At 40.1% G+C, this 25,061-nt stretch overlaps 2 protein-coding genes across 5 annotated transcripts in view; both read left to right on the top strand.

Moving 5' to 3' along the window:
* LOC121507855 (E3 SUMO-protein ligase PIAS1-like) overlaps positions 1-18,465 on the top strand; it is a 116,662-nt gene extending 98,197 nt beyond the window's left edge. For all 4 annotated transcript variants that reach the window (XM_041784229.1, XM_041784237.1, XM_041784223.1 and 1 more), the window contains exons 11-13: positions 760-899; positions 6,529-6,569; positions 11,524-18,465. In XM_041784229.1, the coding sequence (XP_041640163.1) occupies positions 760-899; positions 6,529-6,569; positions 11,524-11,895 (553 nt within the window). In that variant the 3' untranslated portion in view covers positions 11,896-18,465. The remainder of the gene's footprint in view (positions 1-759; positions 900-6,528; positions 6,570-11,523) is intronic.
* A 366-nt stretch (positions 18,466-18,831) lies between these two features.
* LOC121507959 (relaxin-3 receptor 1) lies at positions 18,832-20,996 on the top strand. Its single transcript, XM_041784393.1, has one exon. The coding sequence runs from the start codon at positions 18,904-18,906 to the stop codon at positions 19,888-19,890; it is 987 nt and encodes a 328-aa protein (XP_041640327.1). The 5' UTR covers positions 18,832-18,903; the 3' UTR covers positions 19,891-20,996.
* Positions 20,997-25,061: the final 4,065 nt, after the last annotated feature.

The raw sequence follows: 25,061 nt of genomic DNA, 5'->3' as shown, positions 1-25,061 counted from the left end.
GGTAAAAAATTGGTATGAGGGGAGGTTGGTTGAACCCCGCTGGATAATGACAGGAAATTTTGGTATCCCAGTTCATCTTTGAAAGTAGCTTAAAAGACAGCCAATCACCCACTAGAACCAAGTCAAAGCCTGTGCTGTTATCCCCTGTAGTGTTTCCTAGATCAGTCTCAATTATGGGGTCAATGTCAGCTGAATTTAGCCACATGGTGCCACATTCTTTGAACTACTGCATCAAGAAAGAATCCCCCTCAGCTCTGATTTGGCTCCTTTTGTTTTTCTTCTTGGCGACAGTGCCAGAGGCTTGTGGGTATTGAAGGTTTTAGAGCCATCCTTCTTACCACAATAAAACGTGATTTTTCCGTTACAAGGTTTATAAGCTTGAAACTGATTAATTTAACACCAGATTTTATGTATGTGATCCTGTAAAGTCCTCCGTTTGTTTGAGGAAGAAGATAATTTTTTAAGAAAGAAAAGACTATACTGTGAAGCTAGGCAGGAAAATATTTCACTAAGCAGAAGCCCCTCTGGTGTTGTTGAGGATTTAAATTTAAGCTCTTTAAAACTTTAACATCTGCTTTCTGTCAAATTAAAACTCATTATGTGGATCTGTGTAGAAAATAAAGCACTCCATGCCTCTTTAATGAACTCCGGAGCTGTTAGGTCTTTAGTGTTTGAAGGTCAACAGAGGAGACATGAAATAAAAAGCCTAATTATTGCAGCTCTTCATCTTTAAAATTCCTCTTCTGTTTCTGCCTTTAGAGTGTTGAACCTGCACCACCAGGCATCTCCTGTGAGCCGAACTCCAAGCATGCCTGCTGTGGACACCAGCTACATCCCTCCTGTTCCTCCTCTTATACAGGACTACAGACCGTACTACCACACCCCCAATGAACTGTCAGGTAAAGGCAAACACACATGCAATTCAGCTATGCAGCTTGTAACTCTTAAAGGTTAATTTCAAAATATTTTGTCAGCCCAAATATCACTAAGATTTAAAATAGTGACAAACAGAGGTGTCAGTTCCAGCTGTCATTTGGTAAGAGGCAGGTCTCTAGTCCATCACAGAACTAGTGACATATACAGTGCTTAACAAATTTATTAGACCACCCTAACCCTAACGAAAGTAAGGTTTATGCCACAGCCAGAGCATGTGAGTGGAGTGGAGCGATGAGATTTCCCGCTCCTCGCTCACATAGCTGTTCCTTGCGCCCGCTCGTCCGCTCAGAGGGGATTCACGCCGCTCCGCTCATTATCGCTCCACCTTCCACTCAAATTTCTACCCGCTCCACTCCAATCACTCACCGCTCACTCAACGAAAACACGGAAGCGCCTTACCATTACCATCTTCTCGGTTTCAGACACTGGGAAATACTGATTTTTTTAAAAAATGACGATGGCGTTAATATTAGTATATCAACACTGTACAGGCATCTCAAGTCTCTCGGATTATTCTGGCGGAAAGCCCAGTATGACGTGCTGGATGTCGCTGTCTCTCTGCAGGAGCAGTGAAACCAACACGGGATGCTTCACGGATACAAATTCTTGCAGATGCATTCTGGGTGAGACATGCTTCAGACGCATGGTGTGAGCGGTACCGGAGCGAAATTGGAGCGGGATGGAGTGCAAGATAAGGTGCCGGTCCAGCTTTTTTGAAAAAAACGCTCTGCGCTCTCCGGCCAAAATCCTTCCGCTCGCGCTCCCCGCTCACTCCCGCTCTGCTCACATGCTCTGGCCACAGCTGCCCTAAAATAACAGCATTGGTAATTATCAAAATCATTTTTTATGTGTCTGCAATGGTTAATACACCAATAAGTAGAAGCTCTTTAACCCAAATTATATTCTTAATGCTAAAATAGAATTATTATTGTTATCCATGAATTTTCAAATTTACTGTTTTATAAAAAAACTGAAAAAATAGTAAAGCACATTGATATTTCTTGATTAATATGTCAAATTATAGTTATTTACTTGCATTCCTGAATGCAAGTAAATAACTAAGAAAAATGAGTTTTATTGGTTGAATGTTATGCTTGATTAATTTCAGACTTCTCAGTGAAGCCCAGTGAGCTGGCTCAAATTTGGTCGAATTCAGTTTGAAATCCCTCATTCCTGTTCAAAATGGTAAAACGTGGAGAGCTGACTGAAAATGAAATAGTCCACATTAAAGCACTTCATGATGCCGGATGGTCTTTGAGACAAATATGACAGGTGGACAGCCATACCTACACTCACACCTATGGGCAATTTAGTCGAAAAAATGCCTTTGCACTGCTGGAGGAAACCGTTGTACTTGGGAGAATCCATGCATGCACAGGGGAAGACTTCACTCTGTTATACACAAAAGCTACAATTCTAACCTTTTGAAAACTTTTTGAATATTTATTTATGGGCTTTTCATTCCTTTATTGACAGAGGAGGACAGGGATGACGGGGATAGGATTGCGAGAGCTGGGGTCAGAGTTGAACGCGAGTCAACCAAGTACATGGGTCGGGCCTTGTGCCCCATATTTTTGAAACTTTAACCAAAGGGTGTTCCACTTTTAGGTCCAGTTTTAAGCACAATTTATGGGAACAGTATTGCCCCCTCTCTGTTGATTTGTTATGTGTATCTATATTGTGCTGCTGACTCTTTATATCTTGCAGCCAAGAATTTGCATTTGTCTTTTAATGTTCTGCTTCTATCCTAAATGAACTAAGACTAGCACTTAACACTGATGAAACCAAACTGATGCTTTTCTCCAGAGCTACAGCAATCAACTAAAATGATATCAATGATAGTCACTGGAAACAGGCTAATGATTTAGAGAGTCACAAAATGCAAATGTCTTTAATAGTCTTACAGGAAGACTTGGACAAACACTTAATTGTTTCTATTAAAATAAGGTTATTTTTCCAGTGTTCTGTTGGCTGTGGAGGTAGATTTTACATCAGTGTAGGAGTATGATGTTTATGCTATTTATAATCATGCATGCATGACATGCATATAAACATAGATATTTCTCAGATAGGCATACATGTACAGGTTCATCAGAACAGTTACTGTTAAGTGTTTCTCAAGTCAGATCAGAAGTTGGAAAGTCTACTTTTCTTATTCTGCATCTGACTCCTGAATCAAGAGGTACAATTTCTTCTGGAGGGCAGATCACTTCAACCTTTACAACATTTTAAGATTTTTCATCCTCCCTACCTTCATTTCGTATTGATTTACATAACTGTATCTAACTTGCCATCCAAATTCTGCAGAAAGAACCTCAATATATCACTGAACATGAAGTTGCCCCACATTCTTAGGCTTTACTGTTGTTGTTGTTACCAGCACAAACAAGCTTGACGGTGAAGGGCAGCCATTGCAGGCTTCCTGGCAGCCTTATAAGCACGAAGACTAGCTATATGCAGTTGTTTCCTCACTGTCCGATCAGAGATCTGTGGCACTATCTTGGCTATCTTGACTGTAAATCTCTGGAAGAAGCTCATGGTTCCTTAGTGAAGCAAGGCTGAGGAACCTAACTTCTTGTGGTGTTGTCCACATGGGACACCCACTTTGTGGCCTGTCTTTGACTTTATCAGTCTTACAGAGCTTAGTCCTAAGTTTGGAAACAGTACCAGGGCTGACACCAAACAAAGCTGCCACCCTGCGTACAGAAACACAGGCTTCCAGTTGCCCTATTGCATGGGCCTTATCCTGAAGGGACAAATGTGGCATGTTGATGCTTGGAGCACACACAAAATCAACAAAGTTGCAGGACCCAAGCACACAAGGGATGTCCCTCTGGTGCCAGTCATACACCTGTGACTGGCACACAGCTGGCAGCACTTGAAGATCACAACAAAAGTGAACACCAACTGGAGAATATTGCAGGGATATTTGTTTATTTTGGGGGGGCGCTACCCACATGCTTAGGCGTGTTGCTCATTCCAGGAATGCATGACCCAAATAAGTTGTAACTTGTTGTAAAGGTAACTAATCAGGCTTTGCAATGATATAAAATACAATACCAATTAGTATCATGAAAGGGGAGAAATAGTTGACTGAAATTACGTTTCCAATATGATTTTTGAGAAGTTTATTTATTTTAGATTTATTTCTGGAGCTCTCCTTATTTAAGAACAAGTTTCGGCTTATTCCTACACTCTTGTTTTTATCTTTTTTTTCATTGTGTGTCCTAACTGCACACAACCAAGCAACCATTTGTGTTATGATGCCAGTTTAGACAACCCCAAATACCAGAGTTGTACTCAACAAATGTGAGAAAACCAAAAGAGAGACACAATAGGAGCTTGATTAGTAAGCCGCTGAACACGGGGTTCTGGACCTTGACAGTGTCCCCCCTTGGTGACCTGAAGAGTGCACTCTTCTGCTCCCATGAGCTGCCAGCCCGGTCTGGATTGTTTCATGCAGGTTTTATTTTTGGTGGAGAGAGGATTGAGAAAGGTGGCACGCTGGTGCAGAGTTTACTAAATTGATGCAGCATAAAATGAACAGAGTTAGTGCCTTAATTCAAAATGACAGTACTGCTGGCATCGCAAGTGAAATTTTAAAGCAGATCATCGTCCCTCACAGCGTGTCAGAGAATGCTCGCGTTCTGTACAGGTGAATCCAATCCCTCAGTCAGCAGATCTAAACAAACAAACGGACAGGTAAGGACTTCTACACAATAACAACCTGTGGCACTGGGAGTTGTAGTCCATTGTTTTCCCTGGCTTCACTCAGCATACATTAAAATACAGATTTGTGTTTACAATCAGCTGAAAGTTTCAAGGGGAAAGAAGGGTGAAAAAGAAAAGACCTCAAACCTATCCATAACAATAAATCAGCTTGATTAGACTGGTTCCTTTTAAAGTATCCTGTAGCGCCACATTATGTAATAACACCCCATTATGTAATAATGTAAAAAAATTTCAATCCATTATGTAATAACGTCGCATTTTGTAATTCACTAAGTGGTTAGGGTTAGGGCAAGGTAGTAGGGTATACCCTGGAGCCCACCTTAAGTCCTAGGGTTAAGGTTAGGTGTTTAGTCTAGAGCCCTGAAGGGGGGTTAGGTTTAAGCATAAGTCACTAAGTGGTTAAAGTTAGGGCAAGGTAGTTGGGTAGAGAATACCTTAGAGCCAACACTAAGTCCTATGTTTAGGGTTATTACATAATGGGGCGTTATTACATAATGTGGCACTACATATCCTGACAGCCTGCAAGTGACACCATATTGCTATTCTCCTGTTGCTTGTGTTGGACAAGGAACAAGGAAAGAGGGGGAAAATAAGGCATCAGGAGCGTTGGACAGGAAGATTTTCTTGATTAATTTTTTCCTTAACCAACAGAGCTTGTTAGCGTGATTATAAAGGAGATAATTGTGCATTTGTAATATCCATAATATCTGCATTTGAAATGTTATGCCCTGACTTTTGTCAACACCAAGGCAAAATTATGCAGTTCACAGCTGTCAAAAGCCAGTCAATATAAGGCACCACACTTTTCCAAATTCAAAATAAAGGAGCTAGATTTCATGTTCTTCTACATGGGGAGAACTGAAATTTACAGGGCATAGAAATAAATTTTTAAAGACCCTGTAAAGTGAAATCCAACATTTGTGTCTTAACACACTGGATATGTTGGAATATGGTTGCTGTAAACATGTGAAAACACTGAGATCTACATGTGACTGAATTTTGGACTGAGACCATTAGAGTTTTTCACTTCTTTCCTGGTTGGGTTTAATTTGGGTGGGGTTAATATGTAAGCTCATGATGTCATGAGCAGTTAATCTCAGTCCAGTCTGTTGTTAGCTGATGTCACTGCCTTTATGGAGAGTTAACAGTCAGAAAAATGCAGTTTTTGTTCATTTTGAGGTAAATTTGCTAAATCTTTTAGCCACAGTGGTCTATGATCTTCAAAATCACCATCACAGAGAGATCTGAGCCAGAAAACTTACTTTTCCTCTTCGTCTAAGGTCAACAAAAGGTCAGGAGGCAGGCTAATGGCGTGAGTGCTTTCCTCCATTCAGATTGTAATATTTTTTTTTAATTTGAGAGGATCGAATTTCTCCTGAGTGGGCATGGCTTCAGCTCATTCAACTGACACACCCATACCATCCTGGAGCAGAATTTACTGCCTCATTTTTCATGATTTTGAAGCTTAATTTTAGAAACTTAGAGATTTTTTATTTGACTGAAATTCGACCTGGGGGTTCATAACATAGTGACCTGTCATACAACAAACCTAAGTATGAATCTATTTTCACTTACAGGGTCTTTAATGGATGCACTGTGTGCAGCGGCTGTGTGATGCTGCATGATGTGACACAGTGTCTGATACTGGCATGCTGTCAGGTTTATTGATTTTACTGAGCTTGTATTTATTTGTCTTTTGGTTCTTACAATGTTTTGTGTCTGTCTTTCATAGACTCTAATGAGTAGATGTCATTGTAACTGAGGGCTGCCTCTGAATCATCTCTCAAGTATAAATAAACTTTGAATGAATGAGTCAGTTAATTCCATTGATATTCACGGCTGTCTTTTCTTTGATTTCAGAGTTGAACTTCTTCTCTTTCCTTCAAGGTGACAATCATCAGGTGCGTATATAAGTGTATCACAGGATCATGTAGAAATGTGTCTGGCATTTATTGTGAAAGAATGCAAATACTGAGACAATTAAAAGCCGTATTAATGTGTAAAGAAACACAAACTCCCTCGAGAGACTGAACAGAGCATCTATGAAAGATCCCTCATGTAGGGCAAAACAATGAAAATTTAAGCATTTCTTACAAAACATATTATTATTTAACATATAGTTACATGCATAATGTTTCCATAAAATACCACACAACCTGCTGGTGATCACTAAATATCTTTTAACCTGTATTTTACTGTCTCTGTGGGCTGTTTTAACATTTATACATTTTTAAAAAATGATGGTTTCCCTTCTGCAGTAGTTGCATGTCAAATTCTCTGATGTAGTAAATATGATTACTGATAAATCTACACTCCTGATACCTGTTTATACCTGTTTTCTCAATGTGGCTTTTATATTTAAACCTCCACATTTTCAGTGTTTGATCCCCCAGATAACCTTTAGTGGTGCATAATCATCAGTAGCCACTGAAAAATATTAGATTTTGAGATTTCTTTTTCTTTTGAGGGTGAAACGATTTCATAAAGTTTTCATACAGAATCCAAAAATTACATTTTAAAAATTCAGCACCCCCTCCAGATATCACTGTGAGCACTTTTTATCTGGGGAAATAGATTTAGCTTAATGGAGCCTATAGGCATTTATTTCTGTGGATAAGCACAGATATTGCCTCTGAAAAGATAATGCTGTTGAATTTTTAAACATAATTTTTACACTACTAAACAGTGGGGGCAGAAATCTGAGTTTGATACATAAAAAAAGAATTTTTAACTAAAGCTACTTCCACAGGGGTGTTTTAGTAGAGATAAGTAAGTCCATAGATATATTTATTCAGTATTTATGACAGCAGTCTGAATTTACTCATAGTGGGCAGTTCTGGCTGACACACAGACCTGTCTTTGGTCATAGATATGAAACTAGATCTAAATCCTTAGAAGGAGCAGTCATATTGTATGAATTGTGATCAAAGAGCAACTAAACCCCATAGGTTTGGCAGATCTGCCCTGGAATTTCAAAAAGTGCCTTATGAAGGTCATCTAGAGCAGTGGTTCCAAACCTTTTTCCTTTAATCCCCCCTTTTATTCTTTTTACTGTTTAATTCCATACAAAAAGCCCTAAATACAAACATTTCTACCCAGAGACACTATCTATTAGTCTTTTAGCATGATTTTAGTAAGAATGAGCAAATCATAATTTAACAGCCTCGGAGCAGATGGGGTATTGTGCCCCCCCAAAACTTCTGGTGCCCCCCAGACCTCAGGTTGGGAACCAAGGATCAGCTCAGAGGACTGGAGAGGGGAGATGAGACATGACCACTCATTCATTTCTACTGTCCCTCATCAGCCACCACATCATTCAGTCTATGATGCTTTTCAGATTTAATTATTAGTCCCAATGTCATAGCCATCCAAAGTAGACGGTTTCAACCCATAGAGGGCGAGAAACGGTCTAGTGGCAGACCATATGTTTCTGGATGGCCACTATCACAGATCGTTTATCGGAGACATCGTAGATCTCATAAAGGAAGTGCTGCAATTTGCCTGTACAATTTATTTCCAGTTTTAGTCATTTTTAAAATTCATCTTTATTTCTGAGCAAAGTCTGGTTGTTGCATTAATGAAATAATCAGACTGCAAGCAACTTCATAAATAGAGCAGCATAAAAGGTCAGAGGTCTAATCCGGGATTGAATTATGTATAAACCAGTTTTAGAAGTAGCTATATGAATGTTGGCTTGCTTTAGCTACGTAATTAACATTACTATATAAGCCAATGTAGCTGAGTTAGCTTCAGCAAATGTAGCTAAAGCTAATGTATCTATGTAGCTGCTTTGTGAGCTTACCTTTAGCTACATTGGCCAACGTAGCTCCATTATCCATAGCTCAGTTAGCTTCAGCAACTTGAGCTTTAGCAGCTATAGCTAAACCTAACTTAGCTATGTAGATAACAGATATGTAGCTGACGTAGATGCTTTGTGAGTTTAGCTTTAGCTATGTTAGCTATGGAAGCTACACTTGCTGCGACAGAGGGTTTTCATGGAGGTGGCTTTTTTTTCCTGTTAGTTGGCTGTTCACACTTTACTGAGCAGTAGTAATCAGGTTTTGCAGGTCAGGTTTTTGACTTTTAACTTTTGATTTTCTGACAGTAACCTTATACCTTACCCTAAGCCTGAACAGAAGTTTAATCTGATTTCGTTTCTAAAGTTTCAGTGTGTATTTCTGTTCTGAAATATACGCCGTCTCAGATGAATGGTCTGTGATAGTGGCCATCAGAGATGTACGGTCTGCAGCCAAGGGCGGTTGCCATGCTTGTTTCTAACACATAATGTAGAATTTAAATACTCTGTACTCAAATGTCAAAATTAAGAACCTGGACTGATGAACCATACTTATAAGATACCCAGATACATGGTTTACAGCTGAAAAAAGTGGTTTTGGGGTTACAGTTGTTTACTCTTGAATATTTTAATTCCTTGCATTTTTCTGAATATCGCCATCTTGGTTTTTGGTCAGAGAACTGCTGTGTTATCTGTCATATCTGTGTCCAGGCTGTGTTGATTAATTTGTGAGTTGGACAGATTCTTGTTACCTCAACGACTTTCTGAGTGTGCCTTTAAAAGTTCATAAATCTTTCACTGTTACAAAACTCTGAAGCCATTAAGCTCCTTATTTCCACTGATGAATGAATTATGTTCTGACCTCTTTGATGTGAGAGTCCTCTGGAGTTCTGCTATCTTTCCAAGACTCACTCAGTAATGCCAGTGCTCAAAGAGCTATTTTTATTTGGACTGGTATTATCTGAGGACATCGTGTTATTTCTGAATTAATCCTTGAGTACATGTTTAATGCTGTGTGATTTGCACAGGATCAGCATAGTTGTTTTTTATTTAGACTTACTAACATTATCGCTCTGACTTTTCTTGTTGAAACTTGTTTCCGAGCTTCTCTGTTAATATGCAACCACATTAATGATAAAAAACATGTCCCTTTCTGCACTCTGTCCTTTAACTTGTAATTATCTTTAGACTTTTTTGTGATGGGTTTGTGATGCCCCCTCCCAAAGTTTCTGTACTGTGTGACAAATTAAGCTTCTCACTTTGCACCAGAATGTCCTCAAAACCTTCCTGTTGTAATTTAAAGAACGATTTTGATTTTTTACAATCACAACAGACTGAAAAACAATGCACAGGAAAAAAACAACAATTTTGAACACCTGTTTTTTTTAAACAAAGACAACACTTAATGCTGCAGGGTTTTTTTTAACATTAACCCCCTCTTCACCAGTCCTCCACCCATTCCTTCAAACTCACATTGAAGTATTTGCGGCAGAACCTCTTGGGGAGATTTTTTTTAAAGATTTTGACGTACAGTTTATAAAGTTCTTGCTGCATTTTTGTTATCTTGGATTTATATTTGGCTATGAACAAAATCTAAGAACACTTGAGCACCTAAGTGCTGATTTGACAGGGCACAATTATGTATTTACTTCATCACATTTTTTATAATTAAATAATTTAAATTAATGCATTTAAATTTTGCTGTTTCTGAAAATATGCGGCCTTTTGTCTGAACTTCAAAAATATTAAATTACTCAAACTTAAATCTATGATAGTTTAAGATAAATCGATCCTGTTCCATGTCTTTACAGCACCAGTTGTTGAAATAAATTTACTATCAAATCACATTTATAAAAAAAAAAAAGATAAGATCAGTTTTTCCTTTCTGTTTTGAGTTTATTTCCCCCTCTAAACCATTTCACTTCATCTGGTGTTCATCCTTCTCTGATGACAGCTCTGTCTGACTGACAGATATCATCTGCTTATGTCTATATTTTATTATACCTACTGATGCTGCTAGAAATAATACAAATAAATCAGCCTGTGATCATTCAGAGCAGTACTTTATTCACTTACAACCTACCAAAGTTTTTATTTCATTAATATCCACCTCTCTGTTTGATAACTTCTGTGTGCAACCATGCAGTCTCATGCAGAGCTTATATGACCTTATATGGACAATAAGAGGGTGTTATTTTATGCAAATTAGGAAAAACATGCACAAGCTTCCAGCTCACAAGGACCCTGCATTCATGACTTTCGAATGAACCCTGCATTATAAAACAAATTCACCATATTAGAAGGATGTTTGTATCTCTTCTATGTACATTGAACAAAAAAAAAAATCACTAGATATCTGCGTTTTGAGTAAATTTGATCTTAAATTGGCCAGGAGGCTGCCATGTTTTGGTCCTCACTGGTAGTAGAAGAAGTCATTTCAGAAGGCATTTCAGCTCGTGGCCCTCAGCAGGATCGTCAAGAAACAGATTTCAAACATATTCTACCAATGTGAATGTACAGTTTTGCTACTACATGGTGGATATGGCTATTTATTTTTCATTTTACTGTCTATTTTGGCCAATAAAAGAGCAGCTTCATGGATCTGTCTAAAGCCCAAAAAATGTGGGCTTTATATTTTACTGCTTTTTCAAATTTGACCTTGAAGATGAAAGGAATATTTTCAAGGGACACTGTTTTCATTTTTCTGTGAAGCTGGCCTCATAGAAATCGCTGCCCTCATTGCACATGGTGCAGGTTCAACTCATGATCCTGGTGCTGTTTGATGCACCACTCTCTCTCCTCACATTTCCTCTTTCTTCAGCTGTTCCAGCAAATAAAGGCAAAAAAAAATCTTATCAAAAAAATATATATCATCTCTGCAATTGTATTAAGTACAGTTAGGTTGAAGCATGTTTTACTAGTTTTATGGCGAACTTTAGACTGAAAACTGACACAGTGTTATTAATTGAAGAGCCATATTTAGTATTTTTAATCAGCCTAAATGTGATGTCAGAACTGACGATGCCTTTCTGCCCTCTTGTGTTTGACTCACGGTCCAGCATTACAACATGGTGATGGCAGCAGCGGCTGCAGCTTCAGCCTCAGAGGACCACGAGCTGCTCCTCAACCGCTTCCTCCCCTACAGCACCTCTTCCACTCCTTCCTCCCAGCTGTTCCTCGACCAGTCGGGAGCCTCCTCGGCCAACTCTCTGACCGGGCCGACCAACGGGGCGAGCAACTCGGGCAGCACCAGCAGCCTGGTCTCGTCCAGCAGCCTGCGCGACTCTCACTCCACGCACTCGTCCTCGCATTCGGGGTCGCACTCCTCACACTCACACTCACACCCCGGGATGGTGGCCAGCAGGAGCAGCGCAGAGGCAGCAGTCGCAGCAATTTACGGCGGGATACCTGACGTTATATCGTTGGACTGACTGGAAAAGAGACAAGACTACACTTTAGGTCCAGCTATGATCCGGTGATAAACATTCAGACTGCAGGGTACGGTTTTGATCCAGAAACTAGACCAGCCCCAAGTCTAGAAACTCATAGAAGGAGTCGTGACGAGAAAACCGCCTCGAGAATAGCACTAATATTAAGAGTGTGTTACACGATGGCGGGTCTCTTCTCTTGCCTGACCTGAGAACAGCACAGAGTCGTCTCTTTAAGGGGTCAGCTGTGGAGCGGGTGTTGGTGGAAACCAGTGCAGAACTTTACTGCTCTACTACCAACTCAGCACAGACCACAGAGAAGCTACCTAAGCAAAAACACAAAGGATGATGGCTCTTTTTTACAAAAACGACGAGTGGCACCGTGTACAGAGAACAAATCTATTTTCCTCTTTTACTTTTGTATGTTAAATCAGAACATTTTCAGTCTAGTGAGCTGCTTCAATCGCTGTTTTCAAGAGGAGGACTGAGGTTTTCTTGTTTTTTTTTTTCTCACAGAAGCTTATACATATGCCTGTTGCTATGTGTTTATCCCTTTCTTCTATTTTAAACTCCACCCTGCTTTTTTTCCTCCATTTTTCCATCACAGACTTCAGTTCTCTCTCCCTTCACATCGTTCTTAAGCTCATTTTAAAATCTGAAATAATTTCCCTATGCTATGACAAAAACTTTCTAGACACTGAATTTGCAGCCTATTCATGTACTAATAATTTTATTCAGCGTTTAAGTTATGTATACTATTTAAACCTTTATAAATATCTATAAATATATAAATATGCATTCCCTCTGACCTTCAGGTTACTGCTGTGGGGAGTGTGTAGGCATTTTTTTAACTATTCCCTCCTTGATTTCCACCTTCACACCAAGACTCAGCAGGCGTACAGCATTTAGAGAAGAAGACTTTTAGACTATTTATACACTTTAGAGTTTTGAGCTGGAAGTGGTTCTTTGTTTTTCTTCGCACAATGCCAAAAATAACATGCGGTACCTTTGAAACTATCACGATAATGAAAGTGCAGATGAATCCATGTGCCAGTGTTTTAAGTCGTGTCCACTTCTGTTTATTTTGAGCTCTTTCTGACACGTCAGTCGTCAGTTTGTGTCCTTCTGTCCTGTCTTCTCAGTGTCTATGTCCTTGTTGACTGTTAAAAAGGAATTTCAATGAAAGTCAAGCTGTTGTAGCAGCATCGGGCCTTTTTCCTTTGTAAGAGTCGGGTGATATTGATGTGTGACCAAGTTTAACTAGTGCCTGTTTGTGTGCATGCTTCACAGCGTGTTGAAGGACTTAAAGACTGTCTTAAATGGCCGCTCTTTTTGCTCAAACCAACACCTTTGACCGTCTTGGCATCATCTTTGGGAGTTATCTTTGGGAAGCTGTTGGTGAAGAGTGCAACAGAGACAGTTTAGTGCCAGAGAGAAAGAGGGAGATCTCAACATGCCAATGTAGACCTGGCTCAAACCAGCGGGTATGAAGAACGTGACCTGTCTGTATCTCAGTCACTCAGTGATGTGGGAGTGTCAAACTGAGGCAGAGCTTGGGAATACCTCAGTGTTGTCGCCCTTTAGCAGAAAACAGAGAGTCAGAGCATGAATGTAATGTGCAAATTTAGAGGCAAGCCTCTTTGTCTCTGCTTCTGCTTCAGTTTTAAGCATGAAGCCATGCTGGAGAGACCCAGCGTGCTCTGGTTATATTATGGGCAATATTGTCACAGTAGCCCCCTTACTTTTCCCAGAGTCTCTTTTTATCAGCCTCTCCTTGATGTTTTACTTCCAAACATCTTAGTTCACTTCAAAGGCACATTATCGGCTCTGTAATGAGATAATCACTCCATCAGAAGACATCCCCTCCTCTCCTCCTGAAACTGACATCATGACTTAAACCCCTCCTCTCCTCTCTATCTTTATTCCCCCTCCTTCTCATGGGAAACATCCCCCCTTTTTAAACAGACTGTTGGCCAGAACAAGTCATGTGTATTTCCTGTGTTGTGCAGTATTTTATTTATTTTGTATTTTTATTTCTATATGTTATATTTTTACATATTGTTTGATTTCCGTGGGTGACTCACTGTCACCAGGGAGCTTTGTGTTTTGATTTTATTTAAGATGCATTTTATTATTCTCTTCAAGCAACGCTGTTTCTCAGAAAAGGTACCGTTTAGTTCTTCGTCATGAAAATAGCTGTGTGCATTTCAGTGGGAGACGACATGAGTGACACTTTAGGGTAAAGGCACAGACACCGACTTCCTCTATATGTGCATCATGTTTTGATTACTTAAATTATTCAGGATGCATTATAAATTCATTCACCATGAAGAACTAATCATGTCACTGTGAGGCTTTAAAGTAAGTTCATGCTTAATGGATCATTAATTAGTGATAAACTCAGTTACTTCAAACATGAATCTACGGTGCACTCAGAAAGTATTTACACCCACTTTGTTTTTTAATTTTTTTTATGTTGCAGCCTGATGCTACAATCATTTAAGCTCATTTTTATTCTCATTAACCTACACTCAGTACCCCATCATGTCAGAGGGAAGAGAATTCTAGACGTTTTTCAAGTGTATGAAAATTAAAGAACTGAAATATCACACTGACATAAGTATTCAGACCCTTTGCAACAACACTGTAAACTAGCTCAGGTTCCTCCCATTTCTCCAGTCTTTGCTGAGATGTTTATGCACCTTGATTATAACCCACTTATGGTACATTTAATTGATTGGACATAATATGGAAAGGCACACACTTCTCTACAGAGGCAGTCAAGCCAACATCTAAAATGTTGTCTGTGTCATATATACCAGTAAAAAACCCTGACATGTACCGTCATTACTGAATGTGCAGCTGCCACCATTGCATGTGACCAAGAGTGACACATGGTGATACAGATCCATCAGACAGTGCAGCTTTAACAGCTTTTCTCCCTTGTTAATTAACACCTTAATTGAAGCCAGCAATTTTTTTCAGACAATTCAGTTATTTACAAAACAACTGTTCATAAGAATACCACATGATCTATACCACCAGAAAGCTCTGATTCTCTAACCTGGCACACCAGATGGATGTGTTTCACACATCCATCTGGTAAACCAATCATAGACAGTGTTTGGGAAAGGGCAGAGCCTATTAAAAAAGCTCAGAGGGTGATAGGATGAATGTTCTGTCTGTCACATTTTTACGGGCCAATCGGAGCAACAAAAGACATGACATAGTCCCTACAGAGGACTAGAGACCTGCATAATGCAAACCATTAGAAGCTCACCTGATCACAATATTCCTATCCTGCCGGATCAGAAAGGGTCCCTACACTCTAAATCCAGTCAATTTTTTTAGCTATCTAATTAGCTAATTCCAGTCAAGCTTTATCTAGTTCAGACCTATTATAATGTCTTTCTATTATAAGGTCTGAACTAAAGGCTTCATGCTTTGGTCCAGTTTAGTTTTCCAGCTAATACCTCCCAGCTACAATCATCTACAGGCCTCTGTTTCACAATACTAATTCAGATGGGGCATTTTTTTGGAGTATTACTCAATACCAGTAACAGCTAGAGTGAGTCTGGCAGTTTGGGAATAAACTTTCCAAAGACATCTTGTTTGTTCTTGCACTTTAATATTATAATTTAATTTTGGTGACTTATTTTACCTGCAATTCGTCATAACCCTGAATTTAAAGAAAACAGAGATACAGTGCAAAGTAAATATAACTTGTTCAGCACTGGTTTGATGGGAAACACTTGGTGGTCTGCTGAGCATCTGTTGGGCTGTGGCTTCCAATTATATGATAATTACTACTGTGCTGATGGACAGCATAAGTGATTCTGGAGTTCTGACTCCACATCATAAAACAAGAAGTATGAGGAAGAGCTGCATAGACGCTGTACACTGAGGACTTTGCTTAAAGCAGTAGAAATTATTGCAGAACCTAACTGTTAAAGCCTTGTTTCCCTCTGAGGGACCACTGCGTATAAAAGACAGTGTTTTTATGTGAGTTTTATAGAAGAAAAATTAAAAGAACCAGGTTGATGGAAACACAATGAATGCTCTAATGACTAGCTCTAATGATGAAGCCATAATTGAGAAAAACTTATCAGATGTGTGTTTTCATATTTCATAGTTTGTCCCATTTGTTATTATGTAGGAGTCAGGGTCATGACCCATACTGCCATCTGCCAGTAGGGGGAATCTTTTGGCTTCACTTTAGGCTGGGTGTTGTGCTGTCCATTCTGTATACAATCTAAGGTACAGTTCTTTGCTTTGGAATAAGATATTTAATCAGCCGGTAAAATGTGAATGAAATGTTTTTACAGACATGCATAGCCCTAACAGGGTGAGATATCTGAAGTAGATCATGAATGAAGTTCATCTTGCTCAAAATGTTAGTTTGTTTCATACGTTATGTTTAATACTAAAACGCCAGCATTTAAAATAATAGTAGCTCTATTGATATAGCACTATCAATTAAAAGTTGCCAAGTGTTTTACAGTGAAACAACTCAGAATAATAGACAAAGAAACCAAAGCAAATAAACGGATAAATACGGCCAAAATAACAATAGCAATGAAGAAATTAAAGCACAACAAAGCAATTATTTAGTAAAAGTCAGCTGATTCAATAGTTTTGAGTGTAAATTCCCTCGCTAGATTAACATGGTGCATCTTCATTAATCAGCATGCATACTGATGTTAGCAGAGACATTGGCATCCTCCAGATTCACAGTCATCACATGCAACTATTAACAGTCCATTCATACTTTGGAGTGTGCATCCACCCACCCACTTCCTGTTTGAAAGCTGGGAATCGATGCCTTCCTACTCCATGTGACACAACTTCTTTATGCAACTGTGGAAAAAACTGTGCAAACAGCATAATGAAGTGTCTTGCATACTAGCTCATGATGAAACATGAACAAAGAGGCAAAGGTCAGGCTGCAACATGCTGGTGTTTGTGTGTGACTGAGTTTAATTGGAAAACTCAGCTGCTTTCAGAGAGGCTGATAGGAATCTGAAATGCCCTTCATTAAATCCCTATTTAGAAGGAAAAAGCACAGGTGTTTGAATCCTGACATAGTTTTACAAATAGGGAAAATTTTGAGCTAAATAAAACACGTCTGATTGTTAAGACTCTGGTGTTAAAAATTAACGGAAATTCATTCATTTTCTTTAGCTTGTTAGAAATGGATGTTTTGTAGATCCAAGGAGCTTTACAAAGCAGCGCAATTACAAGGCTTGTTGTTGTGACACATGAATGAATGAATGAATGTACCAAATGTGTTTGAGTTAATAATCATCAACTGAGAATCCATTAAGTGTCGTAGTAAAATGATCATTACTGAATATGGAGCAGCATGAGCTCAACATACTGAATAAATTAAAGCATCATGACTCATTCATTAACTCTGTATGGCTTAAACATATGTTTGTACCTTTGCCATGAAGTGTCACTGAGTTTCTGTACTGATGAAGATCCTTCTTCATGTTCGTTTGAGTATTAATCACCAGTTTTGGGGTACTTGATAAAGTGGTCACAGTTAATGAATGCATTCGATCACGGTGTTATTTAATGTAACTTCTTTCCTCACGCTTGTCTGTACACAGTGCAGCAGAAAACAGTGATGCACATGAAGTGAGAGAGCAGACCGTGTTGAATGTGTCTCCGTTGAAGTGCTTACATACTGGGGTCTACCAGAAAATCACTCTCTCCTCACCCTCTCGCTTGTTTCATTATTCTACCCTGGGGTTCACTTTTGACTGTTCTGTGAGGAAGAGGAGGTCATTACTGAGGGCCACTCTTTCACTTTAGGAAACAAATGTATTATTTTTTTTCCTGGTTGAAGAAGGTGTGAGGATGAGTCATGAGGCTGCTGCATCCTGCTTCCTTGGTCACGTACACGTGTGAACATGTATTTTCTGTTTGCTGTATAGAAAAAACTCGACCAACATCAGGATCTGCACAGGCTGAATTGAACAGAACAAGGCCACTATTATGAGTTACTCTCTGCAGTGTTTTCAAAAATCCTCCCACATGGAACCCTGAAGAAGCAGCCTCACTCTCTGGCAGTCACTTTAGATACAAAGGGAAAAATCAACAGTGTGTATATTGTCTGTATCAAAACCTGAAAACTTAAAGATCCGAGCGTGGGTGTTTGATGTCATTTGTATGCTTTTTGTGTGTCCGTTCAGAGCGAGAGAATAAATTAATTTATATATTTTTTAGAAAATGAAAGCTGTATAAAAAATACAAGGACTGTGGCCAATAAAGAGTCTCACAACTGAAATAATCTCAAAGTCAGACTCGAGTCGACATCTGCACACACTGCCTTAAAAACACACAGGTTCAGTTTCATGGCTCCAAATCTGAGAGAAATATCATTTAAAAAAAAAAAAAGGATTTTCAAGGAGGGCAAGGAGAGGACAGTGTACAGTAGACCTTTGTCAGTTTGTACAAATATACCAAGTGAAAAAATATTTATTACATGCATTGGAAGAAATTGTTTACCTATTGAATGTTACCTGTTTATGTAGAAAAGTTTAGATGTAATAAAAATGCATTCTGTTATCCCTCTGTGTTTGTGTTCACTTATTTTAATACTATGTTGTTGTTATAAGGAGACTCTATCACTAGGTGGCAGCAGAGAGTTTGTTTTCTCCGTGCAGTGATCAATTACGCATGGTTTGCCTGCTCCAGTTGGTGAAGCTGACACAAGATAAACTCCACGTGAGCATTTATTATCATTATTAGATAAACAATTTGGGATGATAACGGATGGATGAGCCACGCGCTAAAACGAAGGTCCTTTACGCACAAGATTGATGGACGCATCACGCCTGATGATCGCCAATGAGCGCCACCTTGCACACCCTTTTATCGTGGCTATCGGATTGTGCGTCTTGGAGAGGAGAGGAGGTGGGGACAGGATAGAGATTGGATGATCCAGCTTTATTAAAAGGTTAATGTTTCTAGCAGTTTTAGAGGAGTTGGAGAGCTGGCGGCACTATGGCTGAAGAAAATGAAAGCATGTGCTTTAACACCTCTCTGGCGGACACGGACTCCTTCATCAGCTTGGATGACATCGATGTGACCGCAGATGGGAGTCCGATCCTGAGGTTCCTCATCTGCCTTGTTTATTCTGTAGTGTGCGCAGCTGGATTGATGGGTAACGTGCTCGTCCTCTTCTTCACCAGAATCAAACACGAGAGAAAGAAGTCCAGCGTGAACTTTTTCGTGTTTAATTTGGCAGTTACGGACCTGCAGTTCGTGCTCACGCTGCCCTTCTGGGCTGTGGACACCGCGCTGGACTTCAGCTGGCCGTTTGGAAACGCCATGTGCAAAATCGTCCTCTCTGTCACCGTGATGAACATGTACGCGAGCGTGTTTTTCCTCACAGCCATGAGTGTGACGCGCTACTGCTCAGTGGTCACGGCTCTGAAGAACAGAACTGTGCGGAATCCCTGCTCTGCCAAATGGGTCTGCGCTATAATTTGGACAGTAGCCACTCTGGCGACAGCTCCCACGTCTATTTTCTCCACTGTCAGCAACGTAACAGGAGAAAAACTCTGCCTGCTGAGGTTTCCTGGCGGACAGTATTGGCTTGCAGTTTATCACATACAGAAAATACTTGTAGGTTTTGTTTTACCCATGTGCATCGTGTCAGTCAGTTACATCCTGCTCCTGCGTTTCATCCGCAATCGGAGCATGAAAACAAGTAACCCTAAACGGAGATCCAAAGTCACTAAATCCATCACAATCGTCGTTTTGTCCTTCTTTCTGTGCTGGATGCCAAACCATGCCATCACCCTGTGGAGCGTCCTGGTCAAACTGAACGTTGCAAACTGGGACAAAGCGTACTATATAGTACACACTTACGTGTTCCCCCTGACTGTCTGCCTGGCGCACACAAACAGCTGCCTGAACCCGATTATTTACTGTCTCACGAGGAAAGAGTTCAGGAACAAATTGAGGCGTCTGATACACAGAGGATAGAATCTGTGTTTTCTTTATGGATGAACTGAATTAGCGCACAAACACTAACCAAGACGCACGGAGTGCGCACGGTTTAGAGGGCATGGAGTGAGAAAAGCGACCAGCCATTAACACAAATGGTAGAGCTTACATCATGACAGGGTTGTAAACTTGAGTCTGCTCATGAAAAATTGGACTCCACCCTCCAATTTTGTCTCCAAAGGCTGCTGTAATGTCACCAAGTTCTGATAAATAAGAAACCGGCACAGTTCGTTCAAGCCTGTGTGTTAAGAATTATAACGTTTGCGTTAAAATATCATGCCTACTACCTTTGTAAAGAACCACTTGGAGTTTATGTATCTACAGTAAGAGCAATCACGTGCGTAATTGCGCATGAAAACCAATTACGCACTGGTGCGCTCTTGTCTTAATTGTGTGTAAGGTGCCAATCAGTGAGGCAATCCCTCGCTCTGTGGAACGTTCTCGCTGAAGGAAGCTATGAATCTATGGACACTCGCGGATTCACCAGCATTTGTGGGTTTTATTCTGCCAGCATCGACAGCCCTGCTCTTGTCGTGGTGATTGTTTTGTCTGCGTAAAGCACACGGCAAATTAAAAGTAACTGAGCTGCTAAAACCGCCTTTGAATGTTTTGAAATAATGTCACGAATGTAAAATTAACGTGTTCATTTTGACAGTCGTGAATTAAAAATACCTCATTACCTGCTAATGTTAAAGTGGGGGTTCTAAGTGTTATGTATTTGTGCACAAAGGGCAACGAATGTATCAAATCCAGCTGCTGTAAACACGCGTAAACAAAGTACCAGTGATGTGTAGCGATAAATATGCCCTAACGTTGTCATTGTGTTTTCCACTCATGATAAACGAGTGATAATCCACGAGTCAAAGATGACAGGTTTGACGTCAGCAGTGACCATCACAAACATATCCAGGCTGGCATCACAGCGCCACGCAGGAGATGAAATAGAGAACATCGTGGATCGCTCGAATCATGAGGAAAATGTAGATGCTTGCACGGACGTTGAAAGAGGCACGTGCGCAACTGCTTTGCTTGAATGGGTGTGAGAGCTTTGGCGCACGTGCACAAATTCCATAGGAACATAGAGAGGAGGATGTATATTGTCTTAAATAATGGCTTCCTTTGAACTGTAGATATTTAAATGTGAATGTTGAAGAGTAAAGAGTCTGTTTCACTCTTGTGTCTTTTATTCAGCTGTTCTGACGGAGATGGTCATATTCTGATACACATACAACCACACTGCTGGCCCTAAAATCAACTCAAATCCCATCATACCCATGAAAACAACAGGTTCCTGTTTTTCTCACATACAGTCATTAGATGCACTTTAAAACCCAACAGTTAAAGGCTGATTAAAAAAAAATAGAAGATGTGTTAACTTAAAGCTAAAAATGTTCTATCAACTCAGAAAAGTAGAGCTGAAAAAGCTATTTGTATTTTTAAGTAGAGAGTACTTAAGTATTTTTTGTCATTGTTCCCAGAATGCCTTTGGGCATGAGACACTTTTGCACCATGGGTGAAGTTACTGACTCAGTGAGAGAAGCCCCACCTGTAGGGAGCAAACATAGTACACACTGGAAGAATTACTGAACATGGAGGTAGGGGACATCCTGGTGCAATTTTCATTTGACAGTCTTGTGTGGTCCCTTAAAGACCCTGTGAAGTGAAAACCAAACTTTGCATCTTAACACACTAGATATGTTGGAATATGGTTGCTGTAAACATGTGAAAACACTGAGATCTTCATGTGACTGAATTTTGGATTTAGTCCATTAAAATTTTTTCACCTTTTTCCTGGCTTGGTTTAATTTGGGCAGGGCAACTATGTAGACCAGCCCACAATGGGGAGTTACCCCACCCCCTAAAGCTACAATGATATAAAATCACCAAGCAGTTCATCTCAGTAGTCTGGTTGTTCACTGTGAGGTAAATTTGCCAAATCTATCAGCCACGGTGGTCTATGATCTTCAAAAGTACCATCACAGAGAGATTTGAGCCAGAAAGCGGACTTTGTGTCTTCTCTGGCATGGAGCCAGGCGGCTATGCTGTGATACAGGTCACCATAAGGTCAAGGGACAGGCTAATAGAGTGAATGCTTTCCTTGATTCAGATTGTAGCATTTTTTAAATCTGAGAGGATGGCGTTTCCTGAGTGGGCGTGGCTTCAGGCCCCACCATCCTGGAGCTGAATTTACTGCCTCCTTTTTCATGATTTAAAGTTAAACTTAGAGATGTTTAAACTCACCGAAATTTGACCTGGTGGTTTATAACAGTGGCCTGTCATACAACAAACCTAAATGTAGATTTAGTTGGGGGACAAAGTTGTGCTTCACATCAATATAGACCAACAATGGATTGCTAAACCCAAGTTCAAAAATCGTTCAAAAGTTTCAAAAAAGGCAGCACATCTAGAAATCAAAGTTATGTAGGACTAAACAGTACCATTTCACTAGTTTATTAGGCTCATATCACAAACAAACACGTGTTTTGGCACAAGGCGTTCATCAGAGCATTTGTTAGACTGAATCTACAGATTCCCTTTCTAAACAACTCACTATAGCAGAGTCACTACACAGCTGGAGGCTGTTTCTAATTAGGCAAGAACCAGTCACCTCTTTGTCATTGTTAAATCTGCAGGAGCTGATAACACATCACAACCAAGTTAACTTCTACAACACAGCAACAGAAACAAATTCAATCAATGCTGGGATTATTCATCAAAACTTGTATCTTGTACATCAAATCACTTTAAGAAACATTTTAGGGGGGAATCATCATTGATTGGGCTCACCTGGCAAACTGATTATCTCAGGTGTCTGAGATTGATTTCAGGGATCCAAAGAGCCCTGAGACACAACACCATCCACGAGTTTGATTGAAAAACAAAAAAATGACTGTTTGTGACACTAAAATCATATTTGCATAACAATGTGAAAAGGGGTGTACTCATTGATTAAATCAAGACAAAAGCAGCCAACATCACGTCTTCCCATTAATGGCCGACAAGATAAACATCCAGTCATTGTTGAGGACTTCAGGAGGGCCCTGTTTGGCCCCAGCTACCACTGGCTCCACCCAAGTTAAGAGCCATGCAGCAGCGAGAGGAGATGCTGGCGGACCATCTCCATATTTAGACACAAAACAGGAGCCAACTGTGTAAATCTAGCAGTCTTTATCTTGAAGACAGTGAGATCTTTATGTTTTGTTAATCAGTTGATGAGGCAGAGCAGATAGTGGAGCAAGGAGGCCACTGCAGCACATGTTAAGCCATGCTGTTGTGATGGATGTTGTATCTGGTTGTCTTGCTGTAATGTGCAAGAGCTTCACTGAAGGAGACATCTGGATGGGAGCAAATGTTGCTCTAAATCCACTTTATACTCTTCAGATAGTGCCTTGATAGTGCCTATCCTGATGTGTAAGCTGCCCACGCAATGTAAAAAAGTTTTCCTTCTCTCTTTGTGTATGCTGTATGCTCTTAAACAGATGTGCTGACCTTATGTGTACCATCTAATTTAAAGAAAACGTATTGCTTTTATCATCTTCCCTGAGTCCGTTGCCTGGACTACCAGAGCCTGTAAGTGCATGTAGACATGGAAGAAGTTACAAATACCATTTTCTTTTCCCCTCCTCTTTAGGTCCTTAGCTCTAATGAAAAACCAACGAGTAAAAGAGCAGCTTTCAATCCATTCAAGGACTTCCATCTTACTCCTTCACCTTTTATGTTCTGATGGTCTTTTTGATCCGTTGTCCATCACTGGTAAAGGCATCATGCCAGGCTCCTTTCATGATTATGAAATGTTTATATTTGGTTTCAGTTTAATCCAGAGGCTGTGGACATTTGTGTGTGCATTGTATTCAAGCATGCATTTAAGTAGGAGACGACGCCAGTGGGACTTTGGAGTAAAGACCTAGACACAGACTTCCTCTATGCATCATGTTTTAACTGATACATTTATTACCTCCGCAAAGGAGGTTATGTGATCGGGTGGGTTTGTTAGTTTGTTTGTTTGTAAGTTTGTTAGCAACATAACTCAAAAAGCTGTGGACAGATTTTGATGAAATTTTCAGGAAATGTCTGGAATGTCTAGAACTGGATAGATTTTGGGACTGATCTGGATCATTGTCTGGATTCAGGAATTTTTTAAGGATTCTGTACTATTGGGAGATAGGGCTAATGGTGGAGGTCTTCTCTGTTACCACTTTACACCAGGAGATGGCGGACATGAGTAATTTCAATCCCAGCAGCATTTTTTTGATGTGTTTCTATTCAAAGTTTTGGAGTTTATAGAGTTTGAAAGATGCATGCCCAGTCTTGGAGACAAGTCAGAGCGTAACAGAGAGAAGACAGCGAATTGTACCGAGAATACTCACAATGCTGGGAGGAATAGAGGAATGTTCAGTGAGACCATGGGTGAGACTGTCAGTCCATCTGTTGGCACCAGCAGGCAGTGCTTCCACCATGACAGTCCACCCGTAGTAAAGCCAATGCATTGCCTCACCACATGTCCACCCCACCGGGGGGGGGGTCGTAATTATTAAATGCTGTGATGGGGGGCACATTGGGATTGATCCAGGAACTTCTTAAAGGATTCTTCTCTATTTGGAGATAGGGCTAATAGCGGAGGTTTATTCTCTCAGAGTGCTTTTCTAGTTCAGGGTGCATTCGTTCACCATGCAGAACTATACATGTCACTGTGAGTTCAAGCTTAATGGATCATGAATTAGTGATCAACTCTGTCACTATATACCACTGATCATCAACTGGTGGCCCAAGGGCCACATCAGGCCCCCCAAAGTTTCCTATCCGGCCCCTAGGGGATCATTACAGTCAGAGAAGGAGGAAAACAACACGTAGTTTTGAGGGCATCTTTTGGCTTTAAATGTCTGCAGCTGTTAAACTCACCCAAAAAAGATTAATTAACATTTGATCTGTTTTGACAAAAGTTCGCTTTTCAGTCATTATTAGTAAATATTTTTTAAAATATATTTTTTTAAAATGGGTTAAGACTGGTGGAAATGTGGCAAAAATGGCCCGATAAAGTGGTGAAAAGGGGTTAGAGGGTGGCAAAATGGGGGATAAGTAGCGAAATGGGTTGTGGAGGGGCACAAATGGACAAAAAATGTAAGGAAAAGAGGTACAACATCCAGGGGGGT

This window comes from Cheilinus undulatus, linkage group 1 (assembly GCF_018320785.1).
Source record: "Cheilinus undulatus linkage group 1, ASM1832078v1, whole genome shotgun sequence".
Taxonomy (NCBI): Eukaryota; Metazoa; Chordata; class Actinopteri; order Labriformes; family Labridae; genus Cheilinus; species Cheilinus undulatus.
The sequence above is the reverse complement of the archived record's forward strand: the minus strand, read 5'-3'. Positions and strand labels throughout refer to the sequence as shown.

What these genes read in the sequence shown, in the direction of transcription:
- LOC121507959 (XM_041784393.1), top strand. Translation starts at nt 18,904, where the DNA reads ATGGCTGAAGAAAATGAAAGCATGTGCTTTAACACCTCTCTGGCGGAC.